Here is a 27,125-nt window from a genome sequence, read left to right as displayed (position 1 = left end):
TATTTAGACCAGTTTAAAAAACAGTTGATAAATTTCTATAAACTAGGTGTTCTACTACATTGTAATGGTAAAACTGAATAGATTGTATACATATTTTGTCACAAATATTTGCTTACCATCATTTCTTTGCAGATTATATGCATATTTTGTCACAAATATTTGCTTACCATTATTTCTTTGCTTTAAAAAGAAAATGGAAGACAATATTGATGAATTTCCTTGAGATCTCTTCATAGCAGTTCCTCTTCATACACAGAGTGACCATGACTTTACTGTTACACCAATACTGGACTGTGAAGTGATTGTCGCGTGGTGTTCGATTGTGAGCCGTCTGCCTCTTGATCACCCCCCCTTCAAACTTACAGCAATACTAAACAGATTCATGCTTATCCATCGCTGTCGTTCGTCACTGGTACTCATAGCAACACAATTAATTAAAACCTGGAATATTGTCCTTTTAGTGAATATTACAGGTTAAGAGTATTTGATTTACTGGCATGCTAGTAAATCATACAAACCGTTAAATCTTACTGGTTTTTGCATATGCAGTTAGTGAAGCTTGGAGATGTTCGTTCAACGATCTCATACTTTGTCAATCAAGACTCAAAAAATAAAACTGCTTTTGAAAAATTATTGGGGGCATGCATCCCACCCCCTCCCACCGTCCATCCCGTCGGTGACGATCATGTCCCATATTACAAACGAGATTCGCACTGGATTCCTACTGGTGAGCAAGATGTATGAGACAGGCGAAATACCCACAGACTTCAAGAAGAATATAATAATTCCAATCCCAAAGAAAGCAGGTGTTGACAGATGTGAAAACTACCGAACTATCAGTTTAATAAGTCACAGCTGGAAAATACTAACGCGAATTCTTTACAGACGAATGGAAAAACTGGTAGAAGCGGACCTCGGGGAAGATCAGTTTGGATTCCGCAGAAATGTTGGAACACGTGAGGCAATACTAACCTTACGACTTATCTTAGAAGAAAGATTAAGAAAAGGCAAACCTACGTTTCTAGCATTTGTAGACTTAGAGAAAGCTTTTGACAACGTTAACTGGAATACTCTCTTTCAAATTCTGAAGGTGGCAGGGGTAAAATACAAGGAGCGAAAGGCTATTTACAATTTGTACAGAAACCAGATGGCAGTTATAAGAGTCGAGGGGCATGAAAGGCAAGCAGTGGTTGGGAAATGAGTGAGACAGGGTTGTAGCCTCTCCCTGATGTTATTCAATCTGTACATTGAGCAAGCAGTAAAGGAAACAAAAGAAAAATTCGGAGTAGGTATTAAAATTCATGGAGAAGAAGTAAAAACTTTGAGGTTCGCCGATGACATTGTAATTCTGTCAGAGACAGCAAATGACTTGGAAGAGCAGTTGAACGGAATGGACAGTGTCTTGAAAGGAGGATATAAGATGAACATCAACAAAAGCAAAACGAGGATAATGGAATGTAGTCAGATTAAATCGGGTGATGCTGAGGGGATTAGATTAGGAAATGAGACACTTTAAGTAGTAAAGGAGTTTTGCTATTTAGGGAGTAAAATAACTGACGATGGTCGAAGTAGAGAGGATATAAAATGTAGACTGGCAATGGCAAGGAAAGCGTTTCTGAAGAAGAGAAATTTGTTAACATCGAGTATAGATTTAAGTGTCAGGAAGTCGTTTCTGAAAGTATTTGTATGGAGTGTAGCCATGTATGGAAGTGAAACATGGACGATAAATAGTTTGGACAAGAAGAGAATAGAAGCTTTCGAAATGTGGTGCTACAGAAGAATGCTGAAGATAAGGTGGGTAGATCACGTAACTAATGAGGAGGTATTGAATAGGATTGGGGAGAAGAGAAGTTTGTGGCACAACTTGACTAGAAGAAGGGATCGGTTGGTAGGACACGTTTTGAGGCATCAAGGGATCACAAATTTAGCATTGGAGGGCAGCGTGGAGGGTAAAAATCGTAGAGGGAGACCAAGAGATCAATACACTAAGCAGATTCAGAATGATGTAGGTTGCAGTAGGTACTGGGAGATGAAGAAGCTTGCACAGGATAGAGTAGCATGGAGAGCTGCATCAAACCAGTCTCAGGACTGAAGACCACAACAACAACAACAATAGGCTAACCCACGTACAGCAAGCAGCGTGCTGTACCTGTAGAAATAGGCCTGAGTCCAAACTAAAGGCATTTTTCCTTTTATTTGTTGCCAAAAGTATAACATTCCAGTTATATGACACTTATAAAGTAACTGCTGCACCTCACGATGATAGAGATCCCGCACTGAATACGTGTGTCGTCCGAGAATCTCGCAGAAACAGTGTTCTCACACAAGAGCACTGAAAGAGCGAATCTGTTTGTGGTTGGCTGACTTATTGACAAGCCCGCAACACACCGACGTCAGAACTGAGGGCAAAGCCAGAGATAAAGAAAGATTAGGTAGGATATGCCTGCTTAATGAATACGTTCTTATTTTTGGCAACATCGTGTTCATTTCTGTGCTTAGAAGACGGTTAATTAAGGCCGTACCACTCCGTTACAGCTACAACTTTACGACTTCTGAAGACACTTGGTTTCCTTATTACTTTACTTGTATGCTGGGAGTAAGTTACTTTCGCATAGTACCTTGCGGAAACCTTGCCCTTGAGCGAGTAAATAACGTTGACATACCGTTAATTCGTGTGCTTTATGGAGGATTCGCGACGGAAGATAATCCAAGGTATTTATGGAACATGAAGCTCACCGGGGTTAATGTGACCACTATAAATACGCGAGGGCAACAGCTGGCCAGTAGCGCAGTTCTAAAGGTGAGGCGCCCTCAAAATGAGCCGTACCCTGGTCCTTGTTGTGGTGGCAGCCCTGCTGAGCGAGACGTGGGGAGTCCCCTTGTCTTCTGGGTCATCGCCGAGAGCTCCCAATCACTTCCCAGACGGTTTCTATTTGGGCGCTGCTACAGCAGCCTACCAGATAGAAGGAGGCTGGAACGAGGACGGTATGTACCTCACTTTTCACGATGGTTGTGAAATGATATTTTGCTTAGTTGCGTGACCGAACCATGTGAATGACTTACCACAGACCCCTTGCATTTACCATAGGCAAAATTATTTGGCATATACTTTGCATAGGAATTAGTTCGGTGGCAGGAGGAACAAGACTTCTGGTCAGGTGAATACAGGGTTATAAATACAAAATCAAATAGGGGTAATGCAGGAGTAGGTTTAATAATGAATAAAAAATAGAAATGCGGGTACGCAACTACAAACAGCAAAATGAACACATTATTGTGGCCAAGATAGATACGAAGCCCACGCCTACCACAGTAGTACAAGTTTTTATGCTGACTAGCTCCGCAGATGACGAAGAAATTGATGAAATGTACGATGAGATAAAAGAAATTATTCAGGTAGTGAAGGGAGACGAAAATTTAATAGTCGTGGGTGACTGGAATTCGATAGTAGGAAAAGGAAGAGAAGGAAACGTAGTAGGTGAATATGGATTGGGGGTAAGAAATGAAAGAGGAAGCCGCATGGTAGAATTTTGCACAGAGCATAACTTAATCATAGCTAACACTTGGTTCAAGAATCATAAAAGAAGGTTGTATACATGGAAGAAGCCTAGAGATACTGACAGGTTTCAGATAGATTATATAATGGCAAGACAGAGATTTAGGAACCAGGTTTTAAATTGTAAGGCATTTCCAGGGGCAGATGTGGATTCTGAGCACAATCTATTGGTTATGAACTGTAGATTAAAACTGAAGAAACTGCAAAAAGGTGGGAAATTAAGGAGATGGGACCTGGATAAACTGACTAAACCAGAGGTTGTACAGAGTTTCAAGGAGAGCATAAGGGAGCAATTGAGAAGAATGGGGGAAACAAATACAGTAGAAGAAGAATGGGTAGCTTTGAGGGATGAAGTAGTGAAGGCAGCAGAGGATCAAGTAGGTAAAAAGACGAGGGCTAGTAGAAATTCTTGGGTGACAGAAGAAATATTGAATTTAACTAATGAAAGGAGAAAATATAAAAATGCAGTAAATGAAGCAGGCAAAAAGGAATACAAACTTCCCAAAAATGAGATCGACAGGAAGTGCAAAATGGCTAAGCAGGGATGACTAGAGGACAAATGTAAGGATGTAGAGGCTTATCTCACTATAGGTAAGATAGATATTGCATACAGGAAAATTAAAGTGCCCTTTGGAGAAAAGAGAACCACTTGTATGAATATCAAGAATTCATATGGAAACCCAGTTCTAAGCAAAGAAGGGAAAGCAGAAAGGTGGAAGGAGTATATAGAGGGTCCATAAAAGGGCGAGGTACGTGAGGGCAATATGATGGAAATCAAAGAGGATGTAGAAGAAGATGAAATGGTAGATATGATACTGCGTGAAGAGTTTGACAGAGCACTGAAAGACCTGGGTCGAAAAAGGGCACCGGGAGTAGACAACATTCCATTAGAACTACTGATAGCCTTGGGAGAGTCAGGCCTAACAAAACTCTACCATCTGCTGAGCAAAATGTATGAGATAGGCAAAATACCCTCAGACTTCAAGAAGAATATAATAATTCCAATCCCAAAGAAAGCAGGTGTTAACAGATGTGAGAATTACCGAACTATCAGTTTAATAAGCCACAGCTGCAAAATGCTAACACGAATTCTTTACAGACGAATGGAAAAACTGGTAGTAGCCGACCTCGGGGAAGATCAGTTTGGATTCCGTAGAAATGTTGGAACACGTGAGGCCGTAATGACCCTACGACTTACCTTAGACAATAGGTTAAGGAAAGACAAACCTACGTTTCTAACATTTGTAGACTTAGAGAAAGCTTTTGACAATGTTAACTGGAATACTTTCTTTCAAATTCTGAAGGTGGCAGGGGTAAAATACAAGGAGCGAAAGGCTATTTACAATTTTTACAGAAACCAGATGGCAGTTATAAGGGTCGAGGGGCATGAAAGGGAAGCAGTGGTTGGGAAGGGAGTGAGACAGGGTTGAAGCCTCTCCCCGATATTATTCAATCTGTATATTGAGCAAGCAGTAAAGGAGACAAAAGAAAAATTCGGAGTAGGTATTAAAAATCGTGGAGAAGAAGTAAAAACTTTGAGGTTCGCCGATGACATTGTAATTCTGTCAGAGACAGCAAAGGACTTGGAAGAGCAGTTGAACGGAATGGACAGTGTCTTGAAAGGAGGATATAAGATGAACATCAACAAAAGCAAAACGAGGATAATGGAATGTAGTCAAATTAAATCGGGTGATGCTGAGGGTATTAGATTAGGAAATGAGACACTTAAAGTAGTAAAGGAGTTTTGCTATTTGGGGAGTAAAATAACTGATGATGGTCGAAGTAGAGAGGATATAAAATGTAGACTGGCAATGGCAAAGAAATCGTTTCTGAAGAAGAGAAATTTGTTAACATCGAGTATAGATTTAAGTGTCAGGAAGTCGTTTCTGAAAGTATTTGTATGGAGTGTAGCCATGTATGGAAGTGAAACATGGACGATAACTAGTTTGGACAAGAAGAGAATAGAAGCTTTCGAAATGTGGTGCTGCAGAAGAATGCTGAAGATAAGGTGGGTAGATCACGTAACTAATGAGGAGGTATTGAATAGGATTGGGGAGAAGAGAAGTTTGTGGCACAACTTGACCAGAAGAAGGGATCGGTTGGTAGGACATGTTCTGAGGCATCAAGGGATCACCAATTTAGTATTGGAGGGCAGCGTGGAGGGTAAAAATCGAAGAGGGGGACCAAGAGATGAATACACTAAACAGATTCAGAAGGAGGAAGGTTGCAGTAAGTACTGAGAGATGAAGAAGCTTGCACAGGATAGAGTAGCATGGAGAGCTGCATCAAACCAGTCTCTGTGCTGAAGACAATAACAACAACAACTTTGGACGGAGAATGACTTCAACATAATAGTGAATCTGGTATTCAAGCAAGGTCCAGTATTGTTTTAAAATTAACAGCTGTGAATGACAATGAAATCGTAGTTGCCAGGACTTGCAGCTGTTGACGATTGTGGTTGTGAACTATTAGGCTAGTGAATAAGTTCCTATCGTTTTTTCATAAGTTTCATAGACACAACAGGTAGACATAACGCAGACCTCAGTCATCAGTAGTGTATTCGCCTTCACTATCTTCAACAGTGTGTCAACGCTGGAGTTTCATTCCCATTCCGCGACTGTCGAAATCACGTGATTTTGAGGCGAAGAAATCGTCGAGCCATGTTCGAAGCGCAATTTCATCGTTAAAGGAAGTTCCTTGAATGTCGTTCGATGGAGGACGAAAAAGGTGAAAATGACGCACGATTACATGAATATGGTGGGTGCGGAATGACTTCCCAACCCAACTCTGGTATGGTGGTTTTTGTCAGTCGGATAGAAAGCGGGCGGGTGTTATTGTGGAGTACCATCACTGCACAGAAACATCTTGGTCGTCGATCTTGGATTTCGTCAGCAAGAAGTCTCAGTCGTTGACAGCATACGACAGCAGTGATGGTCACACCTCTGGGAAGCAATTCGTAGTACACCACACCGTCGCTCTTCCACCAGATGCATAACATTAACGTCTGTGGATGCGCGCAGGTCTGTGTACGGTGAGTTGCTACTTCGTTTGGGCTCAACTATTCCTTGATTTTTCTCACGTTATCATAAAGACCGCATTGCTCCTCAACAGCAACGACACAGGACAGGAAGCTTGGTGTTGTGCACGAGCCAATTGATAACGAACAAGCAGAGATACAAATATGGCCACCTGTTAACTTCTGCAATTTTGTCTTATACAATGCGGTACCCGAACACCTGATTTTTGAACGTTCCCCGTGCCCACGAATGTCTCACGCCGGTGGAATCGTCGCAGTTCATCACATTTTCAAGTTCTCGAGTAAACCGACGTGGATCGTTGTGGATTAATGCGTTTAAATCAACTCCATTAAACCTTGAGCGTCTTCCTGAATGTGGAGAGTCACCAATGTCAAAACGATTCTTCTTAAAACAACAGAACCATTTTCTTGCCGTACTCCGTCCCTTGGTGTTATCCTCATACACAGCGAAAATATTTCGGACTGCCTCCGCTGCTAACGCCAGTCTATTGAACGAAAACAGAAGAATATGTCGGAAATTTTCCGATTTCTTGGCACTCCATTTTCTAGCGCCCTCGGCTCCACTCGCTACCTGCAAAACTCAGACGGCAACAGTGAGCTACAAAAAAAATGGCAATCCTGAATAAACCCGTAGCAACCGAAATAGTAACATCCAGAACAAAAACGCTATGTACTTATGCACCAACCTAATACTTTTGATGACCCAGATTTTTTTTTACTTAATCGGGAATCTGCATAATGGAAGCCGATTCGGTTCCCTTCAGTGTGATGGAGTAGTTACACTTGGTTGTATAATATGCTTGTAGCATATATTAATTGTTTCATTTTTAGAACTCGATATATCAGGCGAAAGTTTTATGGCAAATTTGATATTTCTTGTTGATAAGAACGGAAGATTAGCTAGTGATCGATGATCTGCGAGTGAACTACTTTATTGATGTCGATAACACACAGGTGGTTTAATGGAGGTGATATAAAATGTGCTTAGAATTTGAAGACTAAAGAATAATATTACAAGTTGTATTTGTTGCGGGATCAAAATCTCCTAGAATTTTTTTAATGTCATCGTATTCTTCTTTTTCGTGGCCTTCTCCTGTATCCCCATGAGATCGACGTTTCATTCTGGATTTGGCAATATTATTGGTCGCCGTATACCCTTCCTGTGGCCACCCCTCCCACCATTCCCCTCACCTTGGAACGGAATCTGCGTACGGAATCTGTATGTGCCTAGTGTTATTCCATGTGAAAATGTGGGAACTTTTTCTAGATGTTATCGTAGTCTATAACTGAGACTGGACGTGTGTACCCACTCAATATTTACGTAGCTGGATGTGGGAAACCGCCCAAAAACCACATCCAGGCCGAACTTCACATAGGCCCGTGTCGTTAATCCACTGGGTGGATTCGAACCAGTTCCGGCGCCTTCCCCGAATCCCGGAAGCGGCTTCCTAACTCATTTTTTTTTTTTTTATACAACGACCGTAGCAGTCGTGCGGTTCCAGACTGTAGCGCCTTTAACCGCTTTTTTTTCCACTTTTTTTTTTGCCTCAGACCGCTTTTTTTTTTTTTTTTTTTTTTTTTTTTTTTTTTTTTTTAGGACAACATAACACCCAGTCCCTGGGCGGAAAAAATTCCCCCACCCAGCCGGGAATCGAACCCGGGCCCAGAGGATTGACAATCCGTCACGCTGACCATTTTTTTTTTCAATTGGTGTAACAATAACAAACATAAACTACTTCGAGCATTTGTTACTTTAAATATATAAGACGATGACTTTATAAAATAAAATTTTTCTGGGAAACGTAAATAAGTGGACTTTTTTTGCATAATAGTGAAAAAAAATAAAATAAAATATCCTGCTTCTGTCAGTACAAAACAATAACGTTCGACGTTCCTCTTTTAGGCGCGTACCTCGCTAATCCCGTCATACCTCGCGTTGGTGTCGGGTACGTCTTCACGTGTGTTTGTGGATCCTCTCCACTGTCCTGGTCCTTTCTTGTTCTGATACTTATAGACAATAATTACATTCTCCTACCCGGGACACCCCAACTGGGTGGGGGATCAAGCAAGGCACTCCCTAAAAAATTTGCGTAATATGTTCGATATCTCGGATGTCTCATAAGCTTTGAGTGATGGTCCTGTAGTAAGGTCCAAAAGTCAAGCACATTCTTAGTGCCGTCTCGGAAAAGATAACGCACAGTCAAGCCTCGAATCCAAGTCACTGCGTTTGTCTTCGTTCGGGGATAATATGTCCTATCTGGGAGAAGTAGTGTGCGTGGTTCTATTGTTTGCGGCCCCACCCGAAGGAGGAAGGCGATCATTTTTTTGACCAAACACCATACGTCCGCCGAAGGACCGCATATCAGGCGATGCTCCTCAGTGTCTATAACATTGCACTGCGGACACAGTGGCTCGTCCGCCATATGAATTGTATGCAACCTGGAACGAGTCACGTATTTCCCATTTACCACCTGATACCACAGTGCGCGCGTTCCCGTATCAAGGTGTGGGTGGTGCACTGTACGCCATACCACTGACCACGTAACTGTTGGTTGGCGGCGCTCTACGGCATTATTCGGTCGTCGTCGTGTCAAGATGTGATATATATCACGTGCCGTTGCCGTCCTGATAGTCGGTAGTTCCATATCTACGTAAAATTGTTCCACAAAAAACATTCGCATATGGGCAAGCGATGGTGAGATGTGAGCCACCGCTACCGGAGCCGAACGAGAAGGTGGAGCGAGTTCGTCTATCAAGCTGCCCGTCAGACTTGTCTGGTGTCGTGTCCACATCTTTATCATTGTGGTTACATAAATAGCCACTGCTCGGTCGCGTACGTGGACTAGTCCAAGACCTCCACGACTACGAGGAAGGGTGAGGGTTTCGTATCCTACCTTAAAAAGCAGACCTGTGCTCACAAAATATCCTAGTGCCGCCAGGATTCGGCGGGCCAACACCACCGGCATAGGAAGAACTTGTGCCAGGTGGGGGATGCGAGAGGCTAGATAAGTGTTGGCAAAGGTGACCCGTTGTATCATATCCAGTGCCCTTAACCTGTGACTTCGGACACTCGCACGAATTGTTTGCAGAAGATGTCTGTAACTCAGTGCCACCGTGCGTCGAACGTCTGTAGTCAAGATAATTCCTAGACATTTCATCTTGTTGATCGGCTGTAATGGTGCTACACTTCCTGTCGGGAGTCCTCTCCCGATGTTCATCGCTCCCGACTTTGCCATGTTCAGGCGACTTCCCGTAGCCATACAATACAAATTAATCCAATGCAAGGCCGCTCTTGCCTCGTCGCCTGACCGTGCTAAAAACACTAGGTCATCTGCGTATGTTCGGCATATAAACTTGTTGTGCCTTATCGTCATTCCTTGGAGTCGATTCCGGAGCCCGCAAAGCAGCGGCTCGACAGCGATGGCATACAATATCGTTGACAGCGGGCACCCTTGTCTGACCGATCGTGAGATGGTGATGGGCCCCACCAAGCGTCCATTGATGAGCACTTTGGATGCGGCTCCGTGGAGTAGTCTCATGACGACGGTGACAAAACTTTCCGGAAACTTCATTTTCGTCATCACGTCCGTGAGATAAGCGTGACTCAGCCTGTCAAATGCGCGATCGAAGTCTATCGATACCAATGCACCCCGGAGACGACACGTTGCAGCCAGTGCGATAACATCGCGGTAGTCGCTGAGTGCCGTTTGTATATTGCTAGCTCCTCCTAGCTGGGTTTGGTCGAGTGAAATCACTTGGCGTATCACGCGTTTAAAGCGTGCTGCAAGTATCCTGGCGTAGATCTTGTAGTCGCAATTAAGAAGGGTCAGTGGCCGGTAGGCCTGTATCCCTGTGCCGCCAGATGGTTTGTGGATGGGGATGATCATTCCTTCGACGAAGGAGGGTGGAAGAGGCACGTTGGGAGACATCAATTCGCAGTATATGGCAGTCCATCGTGGAATCATGAGATCTTGAAATGTACGATAGAACTCTAACGGAAACCCGTCGGGCCCCGGCGATTTATGCGACGCTCCCTTATGAATCGCTTCCATTACGTCGTCAACTGTGATTTCACCTGTTAACTCCAGGTTGGCCGACTCGTCGAGACACGCGGAGAGCGTTCGTCGGACCTCATGAAAGGCTGCCTGATCGTGTTCCGCTTCTTCATAGAGATGACCGTAGTGTTCCACGAAAGCGTTGGCAATGTCTTTTTGCGTTGTCATGCGGCGACCATCTGGCAGTACGACCGTCTGTATTAAGGTTCTGCGGCTACGTTGTTTTTCTCTGATAACGTGATACATCGACGGGGATTCTCCACGGACTCGTTCAAAGGCCCTTGCACGGATTGCGACACCCTCCAGTCGGCGGCGTGTTATGGAAATTATTTGGGCCTGTGCTCGTTTTATACCGGCACGACGCTCCTGTGAAGGTGCTTGTACAGAAAGTTCGCGGAGCATCGTGAAATAAAATTCCGTCGTGTATCGCCTCCACATCATCTGCTCTCTTCCGTATGCAATTAACGCTCGGCGCAATGCAGGCTTAACGCATTCCAGCCACCACTGCAACGTCGTCGGATATGTCGGGAGGCGTCGTTCACATACATGCCAAGTGTCTTCGACTAAGCGTCTGCACTCAGGTTCCCTAAGGTGTGCTGTATTCAGTTTCCAAACACTGCGACTCCTCCACACTTGTTGACGACTCAGGGAGACCGTGCATATATATGCTATGTGATCTGAAAAGGCGACAGGCCAGAATTCCGCATCGAGGATCGCAGGTTCGAGACGACGTGTTACGTAAATGTGATCGAGACGACTTGCAGAGTGACTCGTGACGTAGGTGTATCCACGTCTGTGGCCATGTATCTTCTCCCATGTATCTATGAGATTCATGTCCTGTATGAGTTGCCGCAGCTCCGGGCACGAAGTATAACGTGGGTGTTGATCTTTTGGTGCGAGCACGCAGTTGAAGTCGCCTCCAAATAATACATGTTCATATCGACCTAAGAATAGTGTTGCAATCTCCTCTGCGTAAAATCGGGATCGGTCTCGCCGTCTGTCTGACCCCGACGGTGCGTAAATGTTAACGACCCGTACTCCCAGCACCGTGAGCGCCAGTCCTCGCGCTGACGGCAGGTACACCACGTCCTCGGCTACTATGCCGCTACGTAGAAGTATCGCTGTTCCGCTGCCGCCGTGGGTAGTAGGTGTAATGTACGTATCGTACTCATAGAGGTCGGGGAAGCTCTCAACACATACTTCTTGCAGCAGAACGATGTCGACGTCTGACGCATGCAACATGTCTCGTAATAATTGCAATTTGACAGGCGTTCTGATCGTATTAATATTAATAGAGGCTGTTCGATATGCCTGCCGCTGTTCCGCAGTGCGTAAAGCGCACATGAACGCTTATGTTAATTTGTGTGCTTCTGCCCGGTGACATGCTGTCTGTGCGGCAGTCTGCATCTTCTGCGCGGTTAACATCCGGTGGACGCAGCACTCGCCATGGCGGGTGCCTCGTCGGTGTGGGGGTCAGTATCGGATTCGTCGGCCCAGTTCCTGTGCTGTGCTGTGTCTCCGGCCGGGCTGACCGAAGGCGGTGGCGTTGCTGCGGTGGGTGGAGGGTCTCCTTCCGTCGGCTTTCCGTCCGGTGTGTCTGCATTCAACCCCTGTGTAGCATGATTCGCGTCGTACTGCTGTGTGGGAGATATAACCTCCCGTTGCGCATCCGGAAGCACTGGATCGACGTCACACCCAAGTCCGTCTGACGTGGACTGCAGTAAGCAGGTATCCGACGGCGCTAGCCGTCGTTTCTTGTGGCGCTTCGGCGAACGTTGTTTGCGCGTGTGCGCCTCCGTATCCGAGTGCGGAAGTGACTCCCGGTGCTCAGGGACGAAAGCAGCTGTCGGCACAACAGCAGGATCAATTTCCATTTCTCCTACCGATCCTTCCCGCTCGGTTAAGTGCGTCGTCGGCGCCGGAGCGGCAGAGGTGTGCGTCGTTTCGTCACTGGAGGCGGTCTCTGCCGCAGTCCGTTGCCGTAAACTGTCAGGATTCTGTAGCTGGTCATTCTTCGGGATGGGATCCGTTCGAAATGCGTCCGCATACGTTAGTGGCAGCGGCGTCAACGTGGACGGAGGTACGGGTTCGCCGTTTGGAACTTGCACTATCCTCCGCTGCATACATTCGGAACGGACGTGACCCTCTTTCCCGCAGCCAGAGCATGTTTTGGGTTGTCCATCGTATATGACTATAGTTCTGCATCCGCCGATGAACAAGTACGAGGGTACATGTTGTGTCAGTTCTATTCTGATTTGACGCACCCCATTGAGAACGGGGTAAGTCGTGAAGTTGGACCATTTTTCCTCAACGTGGCTAAGCACTCTTCCATATGGGCGTAAGGCGTCAACGACCAAGTCAGACGGAACCTCGAAGGGAAGTTCGAAAATACGTATGTTTCGTAAGCCCAGTCCTGCATGATCAATAGTTACTTCTCCAACATGTCCATCAGAGTGACGAAATTTGAGTCCATGTTTAGTATCTCGGATGATTCTGTCACATACTGTATCGTTAATCAGCTTGACGTAAACAACACTGCTCACTATGGAGAGGTGGATTCCGATAAGTTCGTTGTAGTCAAGTTTAACTTCGTCTCGTAGGAACCTTTCTATTTCGTAGGCTTTCGGTCTCGCATATTCATTCGAAAAACTAATCTTGAGAGTCGACTTTCGGTATGCATGTGCCATTCTATATCGAGTCTTCTAAACGCACGAGTACGCCGAATAGGTAAACAACTGCGCGAGCGCGAACTTCTCCGGCAGGGACGTAAACAGACGTCCGTGCCGTAGCACCGCCGAAGGCAGACTACTCATTCGGCTATCCGGGCAGCCACATGATTTTTACCCCCGACCGTACTGTTATCACAATTCCCACCATTGTGACCTAGTGGTTACAGAAACAAACAATACATATACATACAGGGCCATAATTATTGAACTACATGAAATAAACGTAAAGTAGTTACAAACTACGGGGTGAACACTCTTTATTCGATATGTAAACGTCACTGCAGATATTCGGATTTAGGTTATGACATGTTCGACATACCTGCCATCTTTGGCGATGATGTGGCGCAGACGATTACCGAAATTCTGCATCCCCAAAATGCGGGTTCTCAGTCCCCCAGAAGCGCCGATTTTTCTAATTGACGAGCATATACCAATGAAAGTGGCCTTCGTCGCTAAACCAAACCATAATTCCCATCGTGCCCCGCGCCCAATAGTGCAGTTGTAAGGTCTTAGTGCAAACTGTTCGGAAGCTATGACGATTTTACTTCATATGGCCCAACAACTGTCACCCTGTAGACTGCCTACAGTTTTCTGTACCATGTTTCCGCTTGATTTGCTTTTTGATTGTACCTGTAACCACTTGAAAATGACCTAATGTCGAAAATGGAATAGTGGAAATTGTGGTAAATACACAGACGATAGTGAATACGATTTCATTTCAAAAAAGTAACAAAACCGTCTATAGGCTGGTGAAGCATATTAATGAATGGCTCGTTTCATATTATGGGCCCTTATTCACTTGTAAAGCGCCAGACAAAAGGCAACAAAATGAGAAATTGCCAGAAAATGGTGACGCAGGCTATGGTCATGTTACACGGTGCAAGAGAGTTTCAAATAGAGGTGTATCAATGCGGGTGGAAATAAATTCATTTTCTGGCTGTTCAAGATTGATGTCCCTTATGCCTACAAAAATATACGGAAATCTACACAGCGGAACGTTACTTACTTAACTTTTTGTTTGACAGATGACCGGCCTTTTCCCTGGAATCTACTACATCGAGTGCATCCTCCAAAATGAATATATTATTTTTATAATCGCAAGAAACAGTTTGTCATCATATTTTAAAGAAACCTCTTACAAGTTCTGAACCACACGGTATGTCTTTTCAAACGTGAGTGACAAAGAATTGGCTAGCAGCTATGTAGCAACATGTACGAAATTTCATTAATCGATGCTTCTAAACGTGTAGTAAGCTTGTGATTTATATCAATATTTGTATCACTTGTAAAACAAATTAAGCTGGGTATCTCGCAATCTTACTGACCACAGGTTATTAATACAAACCAAAAAAACTAAGGACCCTAGCATAAAAGACTGTGGGGTCACCACATGTAACTTGCTCCCAATGGGATGATGAATGATTGGTCAAAACAGGACTCTCTCCTATTGATACTGTTTCTCGTCAGAGACATATGATTCGAAATTCACTCATGTTCAGAAGAAACAGAACCCCTTGAACGACTAGAGGTGATGTGTATTTTTTCTGAACATGAGTGTATTTAGCTTCTCTTACTGTTAAACTGTAATACTGTATTCCGGTTTACTTAAAAACATATTGTGCTTTACACAGTGAAAAAACACGGCATATAACAGTAGCCTGTAATGTTTTGCCTAATGGATTTTGATAGTTATTAAGTCATTCTTGGGTCTGAATAACGTGCACATGAGTCCTGTGAATGAACGAGCATTCCGAAAAACACTGAATTGGAATCGTAAGAGTAAAAGAAGATGCGCAGAGAAAGTTGAAGGTTCGTGTACGTATGTTGTGGAAATGGTGGATTAGGACTTGCGTTTTGTGATTTTGGGGAAGTAATTTACTCAGTATTTCTACTATTGTAAGGTCTGTATAGGCCACATGAAACAAGTCAGAACACTGATGACACAAAAAAGATAGTTTGACTGTATTGAATTTATCCTCCTCCTCCTCATCATCATCATCATTTAACAGTTCCAGTTTCCTGGGTACTGGTAATGAGGCTCTTCCAATTCATCCTGTCCAAATACACCTGTTCATGGAGAACATCATCCACTGTCCATCCTCTAGTCACTAGATCAACCTTAATCAAGTGCATCCACTGGGTTTGAGGTCTTCCTTGAGATCTATCCCATCCACCTGTCTTTCCAAAATTATTTTGGCTGTTCTAGTTGGCTCCATTCTCATCGCATGCCAGTACCATCGAAGTCTAGATGCACCAATTCGATCTAATAGGGAGTCTTTATTCCGGCTTCTTTCATCACCTCTTCAGTCCTTGACTTGTCAATCTTGGTCTTCTGGATGGTGGATTTAAGAAATTTCATCTCTGATGCTTGCAGACTTGATGATTGTCTTTTTGTGAGCTTACATGTTTCAATACCATAGCTCAATATTGATAGGAAATAGCTATTAAACATCATCAGTTTGGCTGGCTTTTGAATCAAGTCATCCCATAAAAGTGATCTTACTTGTTGGTAGAATTCAGATCCTTTCTGCACTCTGTTGGTGATTTCATTTCTGACCAAATTATCACTACAGATTACACTTCCAAGGTAACTAAAACTGTCCACACACTCTAGTTGGTGGTCTCATAGTTTTACATTAGCTGGTTGTCCATCTCTGTTGACTGCCATCACCACTGTCTTGGTCTTGCTGATGTTGAGGTTATATTTCTGGAACTGAGATTTCAATTGATCGAGTCTGATATGTACTTCCTCTTCAGTTTCACCCCATATCACGATGCCATCCGCAAAGGCAAATGCATTCAGTTCACCTGACTTCTCCTTGACGTTCTCCATTATAGTATCCATAACAGTGATGAATAGGAGTGGGGACAGTGAACGTCCAACCCTACACTCTTCACAAGAACCGGTACATGTATTTAAGTGTCAGAGGTATCGGAACGGTTATCGTTTATAACTTTCTTCTCGTTCGTTACTTTTTATGGGATTCAGGTCAGGTGATTTTGCAGGCCGATCGCTATAGGTAGGGCGAGGCAATGTTCACAAACCAATCACATATACTTCCAGCCCGATTAACTTCGCTGTTGTCGTCTTTATGTGCCTGTGTGAACAATAGCTTCCAGTTCCCGTCGCAGTGTGTCTAGCAAACAGGTTGTGATTGACCTACATTCACTGCCTGCAGCATTTCCTGTCGGGTTTGAAAACTATTGTGATTTAAAAGCCTGAAACGTGTCTCTGGTCCCTTTCAGTTAGGATCTTTTCGGACCACAACTGTGACGTCATGTTTCGTGGCCACGCCTGTTACATCTCTGTCTGGCAGACACGTTGAACAGTTCGCCGCGAAAACCAAGAAATCCAGCAACTTCACACACCATATGGCAACGGGCATGGCCAAATGCCATTATCGCATTTTGCCACTCTGCCACGTCCTTACCTTCACCCACATTTACGTACAGTGTTCGCGTGAAACATAAACGTTTCACTGATCGCTGCTGCCTCATGCTCCCGTAGATGCAGTGCGCGTGCGGTTGGGCACATAACTTGGTCACTGAGCTGTTAGTAAAGGCTTAACAATTCATCTGTGTGTGAGCACGGGGGTCACTAATTTTTAAAATCTTAAACATGGCTGCGATTCAGCAACGATGTACATCTGAAGACGTTGAAACAAATCAGCCAACCAGTTGCAAACCAAAGGTTTATTTCGCCCTTCACCTAGGTTTCGATATTTATAAAAATACCTTCTTCAGAAGGAGTGGCCCTAAAAATTAATAAAAACGGTTGCAAACTATTTTTAAATACATAACGAAATATGAATAATATAACTACATTTGTGAGGTACGCGTACTCACTTGTTACATCACATGGTGGTAAATTACAGTAGCTGAAGCCGAGCGGCTCATATCATATATAAAATTGGTATAAAAACCAGAAACGTCACATGCGAAGGCTTAAGTGAGCAGCCAGATTACGCTCAGCATACGTCAGCATAAATGCACAAATATATTCGTCCACTGTTAAAGGCTATTGTTTACACAAAATTGTAACAGGAGTTCAAATAATTACATATGTGCATAACATAAGTATTCACCATTGCAGAGACAAAAGTCAACCGCTCAAAGATACAGGCTCAGGAGAAAAGGAAAATACGTGCGCGTAAGAAGTATGCCTTTCTTGTGTGATGTAACAGCATTTTACATTAGAGTAAGTATGGAAATTCCGTCTACAAGGCTACTAATAATTCAATAAATTTAGTGGTATACACTACGTATAAAACGTCTAATACATTTGCTGACACGGTAATACTGTACGTAAATTCAGCGTGCAGAAGCTAGAGTTCTATTCACAAATGGTTACTGTCACGAATACATGGGGAAAAACAGCAAATATGAGACAGAGCAATGTCACTAAGAAGAGAAACTTCCGCTTGACACTACGGAATCTTAAGCGATAGTGAAAAATTGGAGTACAGTGGGCGCAATATACATGCTCGTAAGCACTGCGTCTTCCCGCTATTAAGTAACTCAATTTTACTTTAAAACAGAATGACAATCTCTATTGGAAACCAGAAATAAATGCAATAATTTTAGAGGTATGCATTAAATATAAAATTATCTGTAACACATTTATGTAAGAGTGATACTCCGCGTAAATTTAGCGTGCAGAAGATAATAATTCTATTGCAAAAAATTACTTTTGATACAAAAAGGCGGAGGAAACAGTGAAACGGATCAAGTTACGGCGCAACATAAAAAATGAGAACCTTCTGCTTATTTGTACGGAGGCTGAGGCAGAAAAATTACAAAATACATTTTTTTGGAATGCCAGCTGTAGGAACAAGTGCTGAAAAGGCCACGAAAAATTGAACTCAGTGATACGAAATCTATGTAGCTCAACATTAGAGAGGAAGTACTTTTGAGGAAAAACGGCACATTCACAGATGGTAGCGGAGATCGGTAAACACGGTATATGACCGTGAGCGGCGGTTTACAGCAACAAAGGAAGTCTCGCTCGCGAGTTGCAACTGATCGTTCAAAATGTCCAGAAGACAGCCAATCCTGCAGGACACATTCTTGTGTTGTGATCTTACAGCTACAACCTGACTCTTGCCAGCTGCTCCACTACGTCCTTTTGCGGCCTGCAGGTGAAGCTGTGGCTGACCTTCAACGAGCCGGACATGTTCTCCAACGGCTACTCGTCGGCCACGGCGCTGGCGCCTGGCGCCGACTCGCCGGGCGTCGCCGACTACCTGCTGGCCAAGGCGGTGCTGCTGGCGCACGCGCGCGTCTACCGACTCTACGACCAGCGGTTCCGTCCGACGCAGAGGGGTGAGCAACTCTGGAAATCTCCCCGACTCTGCGACTTCGCTCTCTGAGATAATGGGGTGGAGAGGGAGGCACACAAAAGAGTGAGGGGAAAGGGGGCACACAATGCATGTGCAAAAACAACAGTTAAAGCACTCATCACTGCGGCTGACAAATGCAATACTACAGTCACTGCTAGTGGACAGCAGTACGTCAACAAAACATTAAAGTTCTCTTTGGGACACAATATTAACGCAATTGCTAGGTAGCCAATGAAAAAGGTACAGTCAGAGTTATTAAAGCTACTAAAACAGACGTCTTTGTTACTAACGGAAACAGAAAAAGTGAGTTGCTCTGAAACTTCCTGGCAGATTAAAACTGTGTGCCGCGCCGAGACTCGAACTCGGCAATTTGCCTTTCGCGGGCAACTGCTCTACCAACTTTTTTTTTTGCGCTTAAGATCGCTTTTTTTATCTACGGTGCGCGACGGTTACCGTTTTTTTTTTCTTGTACAAGGGAACCACTTTTTCGTCAGGAGTGAGGTTTTTTTATTATTATTTTTTTATTAAGGAAGTTAGAAGAAAAGAAACCTTTATTATTTACAAAATAAACACAGTAAGTCCTGATACATGATAACTGTCCTGGAAGGAACCTCGCTGCCGTCCTTCCATGCAGCATGAAATAAAAACAAAATTAAAGTGGGGCCACCTCCGGCAACCTAAAGAAAAGTATTTATAGATATGTAAACAAAATCTGAAGTACATCCATTTCCTAACTGTGCAAGCGTTAGTTTTTCCTAGGTCGTTTGCTCGCATAGTGTCCTTAAACTGAGCTACCCAAGCACGACTCACGCCCCGTCCTCACAGCTTTACTTCTGTCAGTACCTCGTCTCCTACCTCCCATACTTCACAGAAGCTGTCCTGCGAACCTTGCATAACCAGCACTCCTGAAAGAAAGGATATTGCGGAGACATGGCTTAGCCACAGCCTGGGGGATGTTTCCAGAATGACATTTTCACTGCCGGCCGCGGTGGTCTAGCGGTTCTAGACGCTCAGTCCGGAACCGCGCGACTGCTACGGTCGCAGGTTCGAATCCTGCCTCGGGCATGGATGTGTGTGATGTCCTTAGGTTAGTTAGGTTTAAGTAGTTCTAAGTTCTAGGGGAGTGATGACCTCAGATGTTAAGTCCCATAGTGCTCAGAGCCATTTGAACCATTTGAACATTTTCACTCTGCAGCGGAGTGTGCGCTGATATGAAACTTTCTGGCAGATTAAAGTTGTTTGCCGGACCGAGACTCGAACTCGGAACTGCCAGGAAGTTTCATATCAGCGCACACTCCGCTGCAGAGTGAAAATGTCATTCTGAGTTGTTCTGTCATGAAGCAGAAGTTCCCTGGCTTAGGTACCAATTAAAGATACACAAAGAAAACAGCCCTGTTAGACCGACTGCTAATTCTAGGCACAGCCCTTTGTGTAGAATTACCAAATTGCTTGATAAAATATTAAATGACCTTTATATCTTCAAGGGTAATTTTTCAGTCAATAAGAACTCTTCATGCTGTGCATCAAAGAGGATGAACAGAAGCTGATATGAAAACATTTTACAATAATCGTATTACAGCTTGATACACTCCCTTGTTACATAACCCATGAAAATGTAAAATACCTCATGCTTTCACATTTTCTGCATCAGTGCTGCAAGTGGCTTCAGATTCCTTATCCACTTCACATTACAATGATGATCACTACACACTGACGTGTCAAATATGAAAATATTATGTACAAATATAAACATAGCTATATTGCGCCAATTACAAGTGTTCATGTTCATCACAAGCTTGCAACTGACAGAGAAGTGGTATAAACACAACGACCAGCCAGTGGCACTGTGGCGGTTGACTGGATTTTCGTCTTGTATATAGCGTGAAACATAGCTAACTAAGTTCAGATAATTGGTAATATGTCATTGAGAACCACTTTTATTTACATTATTATACAATCCAAATCAGGGAAATATAGATATTTTATATACGAGTACAATTAAACTATTTCCCATTGATAACATTGTGGGATAAAATATGTATAGCACACGTCAGAGAACAAGAATTAGCCTCGCAATATGCTGAACGTAGAGGTGAGGTAAAAGAGAAATTCTTCAGGCAGAATGTCGGTGTTCTAGTGTGCTATGTGTCATGTTCATAATTTACGTCTGAATGTCCATAGTTATGTTTCGAATTTCTCATCATAGTGGCTAGACAATATATTTTGTTTTTCAGTATGACATACATGATAAAAATTGTTCGACGTTTCGATGTATTTCTTAGATTTACATTATTTCCTGTATAAATGCTAAGAAAGAATCAACATCTTTTTTATTCCATTTGATGAGATAGATCGTGATGAAGATTGTTCGACTCATATCGTGCTCGAGCTCTAGACACTGGGCAACATATGCGATGTAGACGAACATTGTTGTTCCACGATTAAAATTATATAACATTCTTAATTTTTAACTGTGATCTGCATATAATATTGTGTGTACAGAATTGTTTTTAAAATACGAAAGAAGAAAAAATAGATGATGAGAAATTCGAAAAATAACTATGAACATGTAAATTATAAACATGAAACAGAATACATCAGAATACCGACAGTCCACATGAAGAATTTCGTTTTATGTTCACGTCTACATTCACCATACTGCGAGCGCAATTCTTGTTCTCTAGCTTAAGTCACACATATTTTATCCTACAAGATTATCAAAGCTACATACATTAATTATACATACATTTTTTTATATGTTTCCGAGTTTGATTGTATAATAAAGTAAATAAAAAGGTCCTTAATAATGTATTACGAATTTATGGAATTAGGTGTCTCTGTTTTGTGCTATTTGCAAGACGAGAATCCATTCAACTGCCACAGTGCCACCTGGTGGTCCTTGTATTTACAACATTTCTGTGTCATTCGTCAGCTAGTGGTGGACATGAATACTTGTAATCGCCGAAATATAGTTATGTTTGTGTTTGGCCGGCCGGAGTGGCCGAGCGGTTCTAGGCGCTTCAGTCTGGAACCGCACGACCGCTACGGTCGCAGGTTCGAATCCTGCCTCGGATATGGATGTGTGTGATGTCTTTGGGTTAGTTAGGTTTCAGTAGTTCTAAGTTCTAGGGGACTGATGACCTCAGAAGTTAAGTCCCATAGTACTCAGATCCATTTAAACCATTTTTGTTTGTGTTTGTACGTAATACTTTTATAATTGCCATGCCGAAGTGTGGTGATCCTCATGGTAGTGTGACGCATATAAGGAATGTTAGAGACTGGCAACACTGACGGACAAAGTGTTAAAGCATGAGATATGTTGCAGCTCCATAGGTTATGTAACGAGACGTTTTATCAGTTTGTAATACGATTATTGCAAAATATTTCCCTATCAGCTTCTGTTCATCCCCTTGCTGATCCGATGATGGCAGCACAGCTCCGGCGAAACCAGTCACCCGATAAAATGCTTTTCTTTATCGATGGTGGCTTTTGAAGTCTCTTCATGTATCACACTTTGTTGATAGTCTCCCCCCCCCACCCCACCCCCCCCCACCCCCCCACCCCACCCCCACCCCCCCAGATTGACAACGTCAGGCATTTATAATTAATTATTTTACTTCTTTTTTTGTCGAGGTGACGTCTGTAAGCAGTTGTTGTCAGGGTGCCGCCCTTGTTTTCTCCACGTTGCAGGCAGAGTGGGCATCACTCTCAACATCGACTGGTACGAGCCGCTGACGAGCAGCGCTGATGACGCCGAGGCGTCGGACCGCCAGCTGCAGTTTGAGGTAAGACGTCATTCGTCCATCGTCACCTAGTAACTTGCTTGGACAACATCTCTTCAGGATGAAGCTGCTCACTACGTCTTTTGTTCACAAAACAGCTCCTTGAGCAGGTAGGAACAAAGGATACTGTCCTCGATGACGAGTTTATAAGACACGGAACACAAGCGCGAATTGCACAGAAATGGGGCAGAAAGTCGGCTGTGCCTTTTGTCTGGGAGATTTCAATCGCTGTTTGTTAAAATAACGTAAATCCCTAAAATTATGATTTTACTAGAGAGACAAAAAGATGTTTGCAGCAATACTTGCATATTGAAACTTTCTTTTTGCTCTTAAAAATTTTCTTTTGTCCTACAACTCATTATTTAAACTATTTTCGTACTAGAATGAGATTTTCACTCTGCAGCGGAGTGTGCGCTGATATGAAACTTCCTGGCAGATTAAAACTGTGTGCGCCGACCGAGACTCGAACTCGGGACCTTTGCCTTTCGCGGGCAAGTGCTCTACCACTTGCCCGCGAAATGCAAAAGTCCCGAGTTCGAGTCTCGGTCGGCGCACACAGTTTTAATCTGCCAGGAAGTTTCATATTTTCGTACTGTTTACATTAATTGAAGGACGACACAGAACATTACTTTACGCTTGGACGACCGCCCTTTTAACAAATACTGCTGTTTAATGAAATATGTTTGTTTGAAAAGTTACATAAACTACATTTTGCTGATAAAAATATAATGAACTCTGAAAAACACATTACAAAGTGAAAGCAGGTATTGTAAATGTATTTTGTAAATTAACATCTTATTTTTCTTTAGAAAATAACCACACATAAAATTTAATTAAGTTGTACAAAAGAAAACACACAATGGCAATCAATATTATAATCAAATGAAAAATTATAAAAATGTTAAAGCCCTTCTATGAAACTTTTTAAAACATTTAAAAAATTTCTTTGTGTTATGTCAATCATTTAACAGTAAATATGTTTTTTATAAGGTGATGACCACTTTCGGTAGCTTAACTCTCATTTTCAGATCACACATAGTGTTATAAATGCAACTAGTAGTCAATGTCAGATATACTTAACCAGTATCAGGTAGACTTAGGAGGCCACTGTAAGCGTGGTAGAAACGTTGATTAATCCAGTGAAGATTTTTGCGATATGAAGCGGTATCATACTCAGAAAACTTTTATGCCAAATGACTCAGGTCACGCAAGCCTGCAGAATTATAAATAGTTTCACTGAAAATGTAGACTTTTATTTTGCTAATCTGAGAATGTTAATACATTATTTCTTCATAAAAGTCATTGTATCTGTCTTCACTCTATGGGAGAATTTTCTTCATATCATTGACTTTTCCTTTCTTCAATTACAGTTTTTCTTCTGGATACGGAACTAAATCTTGGAGACGGATCTTGATAGAATTGTGCCGAAGGATGAAGGTGTTTTTTGCAGTTAACCATCTGATGAAATGTCTTGTGAGAACTGTTCCTGGATGCACAAAATGGGAAAACTTAATAATTGCAGAGTGTACTATCTTAACCCGATCCTTGTATTTTTTCAGTAGGTACAGGACTTTTCATATTGTACTTGTGCCACCAGTTCTTGAAATTGTACCTTACAAGACTGATTGTATCAACATCGATTACTGCGAATTTAAGAGAGGCGCTACTTTGCACTATCAGCTCAGTGAGTTGCCGAACTGAGTAAATTGTCATGTTTTTGAGGGACCTTTTTATAACATCAAAAATTCGATCACAGTCCATGAAGCTGTGAACTCTAATTAGGAAGAAATGCTCAGTTTTCTTGAAGCGGTTTGTATCTTAACAAAAATTTTGAGATATTATGCTTTTTGTTCTGTCCAGAGCAACTGTCGGAGAATAAATCAATTTCCTCATACCGAGCTGAGACAGAATTCAACTAGTCTAAAAGGAAAAAGCATACGTTATTAGCGCCCTTTTTTTGCCTGGGCTTCATGACAGATACACATGACTGTTTTATTTGTTTTTATATTGTGTATACAAAAAGCGTTAAATGTTGGTTGCCTCAAATAAAGAAATTCCTGGACAGGGATTTTGGGCACTCCTATACTTCGCACATAATCGCAAGGAGAGAGAAAACATTTTTATTTTTTTCAGGTTTTTCATCTGACCTGTCTTGTTGCAAAGCACTGTTAAACTTCTTCTCTTGTAAGCAGCGCCTCAGCAGCTGCTAAAGTATGGAGACTTTAGGCTCAGGGCTGTTACCGTAAAGTCTGAGTATTCTGTCTCCTAACGCGCCTCTCATTCACAGCGAGGATTGAAAGAGATGCAGTTAAAGTTACTTCTTTTCTTTGTGCGCCCACCATTATGTGATACTTGAAGGAATTTTCTTTGCTTTGTTTCCCTGGATCGTTTCATGGTACTCTTATTTTCACATCTTCAGTGACTCTTAGGATTTGTAGAAGTATGTCCTGTTCATTCTTTGAAGAATAGTTATTATAAAAGTTATTGAAGACACCCAGCCAATTCTGTTGAAAGATGACAGTATCAAAGCATTTTCTCTTACACCTAGAGTCAAGGTTATTATAATTAGTATCTGGATATAAGTAAGCCGTTGCTGCACACAAATTCCTCATCTTTTAATTTCCTGGCAAATTCTTCTGGTTTCACCATTAGGAGATGCTTCTCTGTTACTTAAACCACTGAAGCAGAGCTTCATCCACGCCGCTGCGTTCATATTTTCGTAACCGCGTAATTTTGCATCCATTTTTTTTTTAAACGCAGTGACAATATTATCCTTGTTCTTCCAAGTCGTTTGGACGGTGGAATTTAAGAGGACAAAATGACGACACACGTCAACCTTTTTAACTCCATTGTCCATTTCATGAATCACTTTCACTTTTTCGTCCACCATTAAAATTTCTTTTATTGGCTATGCCGTTATAAAAAGGTTGCGTAAACTGACCTCAACTGTACTGGTGTCAAGTGCTGTGATTGCTGCCAGTACTGTAGTTTGAATGCGCTGGGGTAACAACGAGACGAGGCGTCTACACTGTATCTGTTGTTGACAGAAGGGCACAGAGGGCAATATGTCAGGTTGGCATATTACAACAACAGATTTCCTTGTACAGTGTATCGACTCTTGATGCTAAATGAGATTGAAAGTGACGTTTTGTACGAGGCACACGCAAATTTGTCGTATTAAGCTAGGATGAGAACTATGTTCCTTGAGAGGAATATGGTCGTACAACAGAAATCACGACGTTATAGCCTAGTTTTCATTGAAATTGATGTCGTTACAAGAAAGATCAACTGTAGAAGGGGCGATCAAAAAGTTTCCGTTTGAGGACGTTGCTGCAGAGTGTATGTAACTTAGTGCGACCTCGATGCAGGTACACAAGCAGCAACATCCGGGAAAAGGTATGCTGAAAAGCAATGCCTCCGAGTCTTTTATGGCAAAATTCGTAAAGCATTTTCAGTAAAACGTACGTTATTAACATTGTACATCTTTATTCTTCAAGTCTACATATTTATTTCTCAACATAGTCACCCTCACGCAGAAGACATTTCTCGCGATGAGAGACCAGTGTGTTGTTAAGTCACTGTAGAACGTTTGTCCTTATTCAGGGAGCCACAAACTCACCTCTGCTTGCAACAGTTCAAAACTATGAAAGTGTATTTCTCTAAGATATGGAAACAGATTAAAATCGGATGGGGCCAAGTCGGGACGGTGTGGGGGAGGGCAAATGGCAGTGAACCCAAGGCGTCCGACTGTTGCAGATGTCGCAGCCTTCCCGTGTAGTCTGCTACTGCCATGCTGAAGGAGGAGAGAGGGGGGAGGGTGCTCCAAATATGGACAAAATCTTCGAATAGGAAACTCGATAATAGAACGCTGTTTCTCACGCACCGACATAGTTAAGTTACACGCAGCCATGTTACACGCTGCAGTAGAGGGCCTGCAAATATGCAAACATGAAGAATGTCGTTGTTGTGGTCCTCATTCCTATGACTGGTTTGATGCAGCTCTGCATGTTACTTTACCCTTTGCAAGCTACTGCAACCAACGTCTGCCTACTGTATTCATCTCTTGGTCTCTCTCTACGATTATTATTTCTCACACTTCCTTCAAATACTAAGCTGGTGATCCCCTAATGTTTCAGAATGCCCTTACAACCGAGCCCTTCATCTAGTCAGGCTGCGCCACAAATTTCTTTTCTTCCCAATTCTGTTCAGTAGATCCTCATTGGTTAAGTGATCAACTCATATAATCTTCAGCATTCTTCTGTAGCACCATATGAACTGTTTACGTCAATGTTTCACTTACATACTCCATGCAAATACTTTCAGAAAACTCTCCCTAATAGCAAATCAAAAAAAAATTCCATGTTAACAAATTTCTCTTCTTCAGAAACACTTTTGGTGCCATTGCCAGTCTACATTTTATATCTTCTCTACTTCGACCATCATCAGTTGTTTTGCTGTTCTAATAGTAAACTTCCATTTCTTTAAGTGTCTCGTTTCGTAATCTGACTCCCTCAACTGAATCTGATTTGATTCGACTACATTTCAGTATCCTGCTTTTTCTTTTGTTGATATTCATCAGATAGTCTCCTTTCAAGCCACTCTACATTATGTTCAACTGGTCTCCCAC

At 42.6% G+C, this 27,125-nt stretch overlaps 1 protein-coding gene across 1 annotated transcript in view; it reads left to right on the top strand.

Moving 5' to 3' along the window:
* Positions 1 to 12,094: 12,094 nt before the first annotated feature.
* LOC126199710 (myrosinase 1-like) overlaps positions 12,095 to 27,125 on the top strand; it is a 41,500-nt gene continuing 26,469 nt past the window's right edge. Inside the window, exons 1-3 of the mRNA XM_049936637.1 lie at positions 12,095 to 12,202; positions 18,516 to 18,699; positions 22,407 to 22,501. Of these exons, the coding sequence (XP_049792594.1) occupies positions 12,095 to 12,202; positions 18,516 to 18,699; positions 22,407 to 22,501 (387 nt within the window). The remainder of the gene's footprint in view (positions 12,203 to 18,515; positions 18,700 to 22,406; positions 22,502 to 27,125) is intronic.

Source organism: Schistocerca nitens, chromosome 8 (genome assembly GCF_023898315.1).
Source record: "Schistocerca nitens isolate TAMUIC-IGC-003100 chromosome 8, iqSchNite1.1, whole genome shotgun sequence".
NCBI classification, from domain to species: Eukaryota; Metazoa; Arthropoda; class Insecta; order Orthoptera; family Acrididae; genus Schistocerca; species Schistocerca nitens.
This window is presented reverse-complemented; position numbering and strand designations above follow the sequence as displayed.